The sequence below is a fragment of the Paroedura picta genome, chromosome 2 (assembly GCF_049243985.1).
Source record: "Paroedura picta isolate Pp20150507F chromosome 2, Ppicta_v3.0, whole genome shotgun sequence".
In the NCBI taxonomy this organism is placed as follows: domain Eukaryota; kingdom Metazoa; phylum Chordata; class Lepidosauria; order Squamata; family Gekkonidae; genus Paroedura; species Paroedura picta.
The window spans coordinates 80,225,361-80,236,109 of record NC_135370.1 but is presented as its reverse complement, the minus strand read 5'-3'; the positions used below and the strand labels follow the sequence as shown (position 1 = coordinate 80,236,109).

At 43.0% G+C, this 10,749-nt stretch overlaps 1 protein-coding gene across 4 annotated transcripts in view; it reads right to left on the bottom strand.

Moving 5' to 3' along the window:
- DAGLA (diacylglycerol lipase alpha) overlaps positions 1-10,749 on the bottom strand; it is a 132,141-nt gene that overhangs the window by 3,134 nt on the left and 118,258 nt on the right. For all 4 annotated transcript variants that reach the window (XM_077321168.1, XM_077321170.1, XM_077321169.1 and 1 more), the window contains exons 15-20: positions 9,234-9,376; positions 6,581-6,649; positions 5,077-5,149; positions 1,866-2,062; positions 1,342-1,471; positions 180-361 (exon numbers count right to left, since the gene is read on the bottom strand). In XM_077321168.1, coding sequence (XP_077177283.1) covers positions 180-361; positions 1,342-1,471; positions 1,866-2,062; positions 5,077-5,149; positions 6,581-6,649; positions 9,234-9,376 — 794 coding nt within the window. The remainder of the gene's footprint in view (positions 1-179; positions 362-1,341; positions 1,472-1,865; positions 2,063-5,076; positions 5,150-6,580; positions 6,650-9,233; positions 9,377-10,749) is intronic.

The following is a 10,749-nucleotide window of genomic DNA, read 5'->3' as shown; positions in this document are numbered from 1 at the left end:
ATGAGACTCATGCAAGGCTGAATAGTTAACAGCGCCCGGAACAAAACAAAGAAGCACTGCAGACACAACTCCTTACTTAGGACATCACGATATCCATCAACATCACAGCAGATACCACATAGCAGGAAGGAAAAGGCCTTTGGATAGATCTTTCTAGGAAATTGGAGCCATATCCTTACTTAGTGCTGCTGTTCCTTCTGTCCACTGTTATGTCTCCAATTCCAATCTGCACAGAGGGTCTACTAGGCAGAGGCTGATTCTGGAAGATTAACTCCGGATTGAGATCCACCTCTGTGGGACTCACCATCACTTTGGCTGCAGAAAGCAAGGCTGTTTTGCCCTTATTGTAATTCTCCAGGACCTATGCAAAGCAATCAGTGGAGAACGGCTTTGCTCAGTTATTGTGTCTAAAATAACTTCCTAAATACCTTGCAAATCAATTGACTAATCATCCCCCCGCCCAAAATCTACAGATTATTAATTATGGTCATAATCCAGAGAACCATATTATTCTTTACCATAGTTGTTACTGTTTCACCCTCCCACCCAACCACAGGAAACCATTATGAAATACAGAGAACTTCCAAGCATAGTTATGATCAAGCATTTTGGGGAATGTGTGTGCAGTTGCTATTCCGTGACCAAAAAAATCTCACGTTAGCCTGTCAATACATGCAAGCCTTTGAGCAGATCTCTGGATTGTGGCCACATTTTTGAAAAGTTACATTGACATTTATCTGAGTTTAAAATCTGGATTTGCAAATGCAGATCTAATTTGCACATTTCTTGGGACTTCAGTCTAAACATGCAGTTCTTTTACTGTACTGTCCCTTCGTACTTCAGTCATCCACAGAATCATAATGATCCCTTCCTTTATCTTGCTAGATCAAATAGGCCTAAATTATAGTAAGGCAGATTTCAGATTATTATTAGCAGATATATGCTAACAGCACGGAAGTTTGACTATGGGGCCAATTATTGGGGGATGGGTTTGATCTCACTGAGAACTTCAAGCAGATGCTGGAACAGTTATCTGTTGGGGATGATTCCACCCTGCATTTCCTGCACTGGGATATGGCTAGATAGTTACAACGCTGCTCCCAAATTTGTTTCTATTTTGTGATTCTAATTCCCTTGCCAATCCAAAAGTTTCACACCAAAGTGAATCACAGAGATGGAAGGGATCTCCAAGGTCATCTAGTCCAACCCCTGCACTATGCAGGAACCCACAACTCCCTGCCTACCCACAGTGCCCCAATGACCATGGTGTAAGGTGCTTAGTATAATCCTCCATAAACTTCTACTACACTTGGTATTCCCAAATCAGATGGTCAATATTACCTTATTAAGACCTTCCATGACCACATATGGTAAGTGTTCATGTAGCATTGCTGGGGAAATGATCACTTCATTAAAAGCTTTGTTGTCACCCCAAATGGCAAAATAGGTGGGCTCGTCCTGATCACAGCAGCTGAAACAGTTACCATGAAAGGCAGTAAAAAAAAAAAAAACAGCAAATAAGAATCTGATGGCTGGAAGGAATCTAAAGTATGGCCCACACAACCCCATCCCCTATGGCACAACTCTCCATGTATTACTTCACACTCACGTTAGTCACACATTTCACTACAAATTAACCAACTTAGTATTATGGTATGCCAGGAGCAGAGAGCAGGAATATGCAGGGCTCGTCATCTGCTTGGTTTAAGGTCTGTAAAGTATCTCTTCCCATCTATAGCATTAACTAGCACTATGTAATATCATATGCAGGGACCAAGAAGCCAAGAGGAATTATAAAATACCCCAGGAGTCCTAACGTTCTGTCATTAAACATCAAGCCTCGCATTATGCCCAGTTTCACCTACCAGCACTGCTCTGTTGGATGATTGTGAACCACATGGATGATACGCCCAGGAGGATAGAGGGGCGTGCTGGCTGACAGGGCAATGGTTAAATCACTGGGATGGGTCCAGAGACGATGACTGGTCACTGAATTCACTTCAAGCTCTTCAGGGAGCTCAGACTTGGGTATGCATTTGGTTGCACCCACAATGATTCTCCACTGTTAAAGGGAAGAAAACAGAACGCAGCTTTTTCCCCCCTCCACAAATAACATTAGGGAGCAAAAACAGATGACACCAGAAAAAAGAAGGAAATATTTAATTTCATATTGTATTTACTTCAGAAATTTAAAGATGCCTAACTGTTTGAAAACTATGGATCTTGTGTTTTCATTAGACATTTATAATAGAGGAAGAATGGGACAAAATAGTACACATTTGCCTGATTCCCTTATTTTTATTTCAAAAATAAGCTTAGAAAAAATAATTGTACTGAAAATGGAATTTATTCTGCACTGGATACATTTGATCCTAACCTGTGCTTACCCAGGTTTCATTGAAAATTATAACTTTGATCAAAGAAAAACTGCATCTAGCTATATGGGAATAAGGCTCCTAGTATTAGTTGTGGCTAAAGGTAAAGGTATCCCCTGTGCAAGCACCGAGTCATGTCTGACCCTTGGGGTGACGCCCTCTAGCGTTTTCATGGCAGACTCAATACAGGGTGGCCTTGACAGTGCCTTCCCCAGTCATTACCGTTTACCCCCCAGCAAGCTGGGTACTCATTTTACCGACCTCGAAAGGATGGAAGGCTGAGTCAACCTTGAGCCGGCTGCTGGGATCGAACTCCCAACCCCATGGTCAGAGCTTCAGATAGCATGTTAGCTGCTTTACCACCCTGCACCACAAGAGGCTGTAGTGATGCCTTGAGAGCCAGTTTGGTGTAGTGGTTAGGAGTGGGGACTTCTAATCTGGCGTGCCAGGTTTGATTCTGCACTACCCCACATGCAACCAGCTGGGTGACCTTGGGCTCACCACAGTACTGATAAAACTGTTATGACCGAGCAGTAATATCAGGGCTCTCTCAGTCTCACCCACCCCACTGGGTGTCTGTTGTGGGGAGAAGAAGGGGAAGGTGACTGTAAGCCGCTTTGAGCCTCCTTCGGGTACAGAAAAGCGGCATATAAGAACCAACTCTTCTTCTTCTCTTCTAGGTGAGAAATCCTTATTCTTCATCCATGTCTACTCTGCATACACACAATCCAGATATTCCCCTCAGTGGGCAACTGTCCTTCTTTTCTCATGATGTTATATTGTTAAACTTGTGTCCAGTTTGAACTATGACTGAAAATTGATTGATCAGCTCATTTCTCATCTACCTCAAGACATCACTAGCCACAACTAATACTAAAATTACTGTCTTAGCATATAATTCATTTGGGTCACAACAACATCTTGTGATGCATGTGATCCATCCTTTCTTTTTTCTTTCTTTTGCCTTGCATATGCCAGATAATGGCCAACAAAAAGTTTCTATCAGCCTTCTTTAAAGATGGGCAACCACAACAGCCTTCTAAAGCAGCGGTCTCCAACCCGGTCTGGAGACCGGTACCGGTCTGTACATCTGTCGGTACCAGGCCACGGCTCCTCCTTGTCCTCCTCCCCGGCTGCTGCCTTGGGGGCTGCCCTGCCATTCTGCTGCCAGCTCACCTTTGGTGCTCTCCAGCGGCCGCCATGGCTGGTGCTCCCCCTCGGCGTGGCACTGCGCAGCTGCTGCTGGCAGCACCCCCCAGTGGGTGGTGGGAAGTCAGGGGCACCGGTGGGAAAGCAAATGGAGCAGGGGCTCAGGCGGCGGCGACATCCCTCGGCAAAAGACTACCCCCCCATGCCTCAGTAAAATTGTCAAGCCTTGAATGGTCCCCGTTAATAAAAATGTTGGGGACCACTGCTGTACAGCATTGGATGTGTACACCTGTATGTGATGGGGCTGGAAGTAGCACTCACACATTAAGGAGGAAAAATCGTTAGAATGTAGTGCTTGCTTTCACATTCACCCTCACACTGGATTTATAGGCAATCCTCAGTGTGATGTGAATAGTCATTATTTTTCCACAGATCTTTCTTCCGATTGGCCCCTCACAAGGACAGACAGCAGTTCTAGCCAATCGGGTGAGGGCACTATCTAGGCCCTCACCAGCACAGGCCAGAAAGGCTTCTAGGCCCTCACCAGGACAGGCTTCGAGGCCCTCACCAGGAAAGGCCAGAAAGCCACGGGGAAGTGGAAGGACACCATGAGTAAAGATGGAAACCTTCCCATTGGGCCTAGAAGCACACCTGGGGCCTCAAAGAAGCCCAGGGTGTGCTTCTAGGCCTGAGTGGAAGGCCGCGCCAATGCTGAGGGGGAGGGGGTGGGAAGCAGGCCTTCCCCTCGGGCCTGGAAGCACACGGGGGAGGGGGGCTTTCAAAGCCCGTTCTCACGAATGGGCTTTGAATCTAGTAATCCATAATTTGGATACCATGACACAGTTTACTAATTTGCCACTAATTTATTCTTTTCTATATAATTCATGTTCTCATGATTCTTGTTCCATTTAGTATGAGGAAGTTCAGAAAGTGCTAATACACCTATTCTATGAGATAAGGAAGATACAGAGGCAAGCTGAGAGAGGCAGGCATTGACAGCAGAAAAAAATTACTGTGTTTAACCAGAAGGAAGACTCGTGTCTTTCCCCCCCCCTCAAATGCAGCATCAAGAAACTGGAGACCATCTTATATTCTAATTTATTGTGCATAGTTTCCTTGAGTCACCTTGTTAATTAATTTAACAATAAAATAAGAACACAATCTTTTTCAAGTAGAGAACACACACACATGTGCCTGTAAAGATATCCATCTGGTTTCCACAAGCCTGGCAACATTTAAAAATAGAAAGATTTCCCAAAGAAGTAAACTGAGAACAATATTTCTATTTCTACCTATTTCTAATGTAGAGATGAAAGCTATGCTAAAAACAGAAAAACGTATTGCAGCATGGGAGTCAGCAGAACATTTAGTGGGATGATACTTGCCCTTCCCTTCAGGGCACACATGAAGGGTTAAAACACTCCCTCACAAAGGGCATGTGAACTCCACATCTGCTTCTGTGCAGGTGTAGAACTAGCAGCATTTTTTGCTATTTCAGGAATGTCCATGAGAGAAATAATTTCAATTCAGCGAGGGCTTGAAATCTTCTTACCTTTGGTTTGTTACTCCTCTGCAGAACATCAAGAAGCTGGCGCCGGAATCCCTCCAACTGTGAGAGGCCAATCCTGTGAGACAAATAACATCAGAGACCATGAGGACAAATATAACAGTTGTGAGAATTATATAACCAAGAACCTATACCAAGGACAGTTCAGAGAAGAATTACCCTGTGGCACATAGTAAGGAAAGTGTACAAAAATGTGAAAAGTAATATGTCAAAAAGACATAAGCAGGTAACATCGCAGATAGCCGAACATAAAAATCCACAAGCACACTAGGCAAAACCATTTAGTAAAAAACCAGGACATTTATGACACAGAGGTGTGAGATGATGAGGCTAGAGAAACTGGAGGGGGTGGGAGAATAACTGCTTCATGTCCCCCCCCTCCCAAAAAAAATTCAGAGACCTTAGATTCCATAGAGTATGAGTGAATGTCTAAAGGAACACTGTTCAAATCATCAGAGATGGCCAAGTGGCAGATTCTTTCATACACGATAAAAATATTTTTCATGCAGAGAATTTGAAAGATAAGGTGAAGATAAAGGAATATCTCTATCTCCACGGGGAAATTAAGCATAATGATGGGAGTGACTGATTAAACTGGATTAAATGGAACCCTACTGTTCTATAACCTTGGACAAGGATGACACTACAATGTCCTATTTTTTTCTGGGCCAAGAACAGTTATGACTTCTACATCATTTCATAACTTTCTTGCCAAGATGAATTGTTTGACTTTGCATGGGTGTACTTTATGCTGCATTACTGTTAGTGGTCAGTTTCCACCTAGGCTAAGGAGATTGTAGAAACATGTGAGGTAGTAAAAGAAAATTAAACACAACTTTGAGGTGATGTTAGATGAAATATACACAGGTAAGGAAGAAGAGACCATGAGATGGCACAGTATGTACAGCTCAACACACAGTGCACAAGTGAGATGAGATGAGATGTGAGATGAGATGGCACAGTATGTATTGCTCAACACACAGTTCACAAGTGTAAGATGACACAGCTCACATAATACAAAGACAGGTGTGAAGTGACAACACTCATAGCTCAAGATATAGTGCACACGTGGGAGATGACACAGCAGCTATAGCCAGGAGACAGTTCACAGGTGTAAGATGGCTCAGAAGAGGTGACCTGGGAGAGAGTACAAAGGTGTAAATGACAGCACAGATAACTAAGGAAATGGCACAGATGTATCTGCTACCACAATGAACATGACTGGAAAATCAAAATATTGAGCTTTGCCAGTTATACAGGCAACTGTAACATGGGGAAAGGACAGGACAAAACAGGTGTATGATACATCAATGTACATGTTCAACTAAAGATATAGGCAACTTGGAAGAAAAGGATAAGCAAGAAGCACATGAGAATTGGCAAATGAGAAACAGATAAAAACAAAGATGTTTAAGATAAAAAAAAACAGATATATTTGGTACATGATAAGGGAACTGCTTGCTGGAATTAGCTTGACTTCTTGACTTGCCTAGGTACTAGATCCTTGCCCAGTACAACTGCAGTCACAAATTCTTTGGAGTATTCCATGGCATCTTCACTGGAAGAGAAATGAACAAAAAAGAAGCTGGCAAAAGCTGATAGGCAAAAAGACACAATACTTATGCAGTCGATTCTCTGAGTCAAAAATGGTATACTGTCTGAACATCTGATGAACAATGAAACTGTGGTTTCCTCTGGTTTAGACATCACAGTAAACTTTGATCTGTTGAAGTTCACAATTCTGAGAAGCTCTACGGCCTACTCTTCTAACAAGAAATTATAGCTCATCGCGTGGAGCCGGTGTCTGTTTTATAAGGCTTGTGCACATTACAAATCTAGAAAGGCAACTTTAAAACCCATTTAAGTATGGTAGGCTCAAATATGTATAGGATCACTATCTGCCACAAATCCAAATCTAGAGACCCTACTGATGAAAATTAAAGAACATTCTTCTCCTTTTAAAATGGCAAACTGACCAAATAATAAGAGATCAATAACAGAATGCCCACTTCCCAATGCATAACCTGTATCACACAATTCAGCTAAGCAACCGACGGTTCATCATTCATGTCTGCCTCTCTATTCGTCTCTTTCCAAAGGATGAAGCAGAGTGAAGTGGCTGAAGACTACTCAAAGCATACTTCCCACACTTTCGAATGAGGACCACATCCTCAAGATATATAAGCATATATATATATATATACTTTGGGCTGATCCTGCGTTGAGCAGGGGGTTGGACTAGATGGCCTGTATGGCCCCTTCCAACTCTATGATTCTATGATTCTATGATAATAAGGAAGAAACCATCTAGAATTTCTTTCAGGATGAATGCTATTGAATAATTCCCTCGAGACTTCCTGACCAAATATCCTGTACTGATTCCCATCATTAACAATGTGATCAACCACTATATCCATTGAGACTGCCAATTAGGGGCATGCTTTTCTACTTCTAGGAGGAGCTCTCCTTTCTTGGACAATGATTTCCACTCTACAACAGAGTTAGCACATCCCCAACCACAAGAGCCAAAGCCAGAATACAAACATCCTGAGAATTGCAGCATTCATGTGAACAGTTGCAGCATCTGAAAAATGTGTAGACAGGGACTGCTCAAATCTCAGCAGCCTAGAGAAGCCACAGTGACATTTTCAATGGGCAGAGGGAAGACTTCATTGCTAACCCCAGCTCCAGGCCCCTTCTCATGCCCAACAGAAGCAATACAAAACTATGCAAATGAACCAAATTTTTCAGAGCGCATGTCACTCAAGTAACTGGTCTTTTCTTGACATACGAAATGTCTTTTTTAAAAATTTAAAAGAACAGTTATTTTTTTACCTTAAAAAACCCACATTGCAGATTGTTCTGTGTGATTTAATCTGAATTAAAATAGTAACCTAAATCAAATACAGTGAAGTGGGATTAGATACACTGTGATATTATGCAACAGAAAACAGGGGATAGAAATTAACTAATAATCTTTTAATTACATGTTTTGCAGACTATAGCAGGCTTTCTCAACCAGGGCTTCGTGAAACCCTAAGGTTTCTTGATGGCCCTGGAAGGGTTTCCTGAATGGGTGGGAGTGAATTAATGTTTTATATATATATTTAAATTTGTTAAGCATTTATTGGGTGGTATCCTCCCAAAATGGACAATGATGGGCCTGGAAGGGGTAGGAAGGGAAGGGGCCTCGGTTGGGCGTGTACACAGCTATGCTTCCCAACCATATTGTATATGACTGTGACACTTCTGGGGTTTCTCAAAGCCTGAAGAACATTTCAGATGTTTCTCAACAGTAAAAAAAGTTGAGAATGGCTGATCTACAGGGAAATGCTAGATTATTAAGGAGAAGAAGAGTGGGTTTTTATACCCTGATTTTCATTACCAGAAGGGGTCTCAAAGTGGCTTACAATCACCTTCCCCTTTTTCTCCCCACAACAGACACCCTGTGAGGTGGGTGAGGCTGAGAGAGCCCTGATATCACTGCTTGGTCAGAACGGCTTTATCAGTGCTGTGGTGAGCCCAAGGTCACTCAGCTGGCTGCATGAGGGGGAGCGGAGAATTAAACCCAGCTTGCCAGATCATAAGCTGCTGCTCTTAACCACTACACTAAGCTGGCATTTAGAAAATTGTCAGTATAGGAAACCACATTAGCAGCTTAACTGGAATTAGTTTCTCCTCACAAACCAGGATTCTAGACCAAGATTTAATCCAATCTTAGAATTCTGCTTTGTGAGAAATTGCATACTTTCATTTGTATGCCAGAGTTACACAGAAAAAAATGGTAAACAGATGATCCATATAAAAAACAAAAACAACAGCAAAATCAGTGCAATACCCTTTATTGGAACCAATAAAATGACACTTTTAATTTTTTTGTCAGGCTCAGAGAGGCACTCATGAACACTCCGGCTTCTTGTCAGCTTAATAAACTGATATGACACCTGAACGAAGCCACAGTTGGACCCAATTTAAATTCCTGCCTTAAAGTGCATTCAGTCAATGTTTTCTTCATTGCTTATCTGAAGAGCATTATGTGCAATACTGCTTGGGCCGCTAGGTATGGTGCAAAAGAAATTAATATGTCACCATTAAGGACTGAAGTTCACCAATATCTTTATTCACGAAATAGAAACACCCACCTCAACAGTCCACCAGGGGGAGAGTAAGCATAGCATTTTAAAGATGGGTACTGTGGACGCAGCAAAAAGGACAGGATGGCAGCTGTGCCTGCTCCCAGGGAATGGCCTACCACAATGAGGCCATAGTGTTTTGTTCCTCTGCCCTGAAAAACAAAATCCAGTTATAATACCTGAAGGCTTTGGAAGTCCTTCTCATATAGGCACTCCCATACTCTGCCCATACATACAAACGCCTTCTCACAAGTATATGCCCAGGCACTTTTAAAATCACAATCTAACAACTGCCACCAATAGGGACCAGATTTTTCAAAGTGCAGTTTTGTGATGCCCTGTTTTTACCTTTCAAATTTCCAAATTTTATTTTAGAAACTGGCATCCCATAGGATAGCACAAACAAGGGTGGGCAGAAAGTAAGCTCTACTTTAAAAAAAGTGGTGAACCCTAGCTTTTCACAGTAAGGGGCTTTTCGCACGCCTTCTAAATCGCACAATGGTTGCCAATTGAAAACGCTACTGATTTGCCGTTATGCACAACGTCGTTGACAATCTGCCACACACCTGAAAACGATCTGCAAAAAGCGCTTCCTTGTAGCGCTTTCAGGGAAATCCCCAAAAGTGGATTCACCCTCCGGAAAGCGATACAGTCCTGCAACCAATCTGCAACACTAGCGAAAAAGACCTGTGCGTTAACATTGTTGCGGTTTCTACAAAGTCCCTCCCCCTGGCTCTCTCCTCTGATCTTCCGGCGAAGCGATCGCCATTTTTTTTTCTCCGAGCGAACAGGGATAAACGCACCAGCGAGCCTCTGTTTAGAGGCTTCCCCGGCTTCATTCCCTCCCCTTCAGTCACTAAGCACAAACAAGAGAAGCCTGTTTGCTGATGTATTTTCCCTTTATTTTTTACACATTCATTCAGCCGAAAATCGGGCCCGTGAGGGGGGGGGGTTTCACTCGGAGGGAGCGTGGCAACGAATAAATGACAACTCAAACACACCAGGCAGCTGGATGGGTCTCTCCGTTGCAACGAATCAACACAGATTCGTTGCAATGGGTCTGGTTTTTTTTTTAAAAAAACCTTTCTTAAAGGGAAAGGAGCTGTTTGGAAGCATGCTAACGGCTGCCCATTGGATTTTCAGCCGAAAATCGGGCCCGTGGGGGGGGGGGGATTTTTTTTTTTCACTCGGAGGGAGCGTGGCAACGAATAAATGACAGCTCAAACACACAAGGCAGCTGGATGGGTCTCTCCGTTGCAACGAATCAACACAGATTCGTTGCAATGGGTCTGGTTTTTTTTAAAAAAAACTTTCTAAAAGGGAAAGGGGCTGTTTGGGAGCATGCTAACGGCTGCCCATTGGCTGCTTGACGGCCAGGGGCGGGACGAGCTTGGCAAGAGCGCTTCCTTTTTAGCGATTTTTGCCGAGACCGGAAGCCTGTGGGAAACGCTACAAAACGCAACTGGATTCCACTACAAAGGCAGGTATGCATAACGACGAATTCCACTATTTTAAATGGTGATTT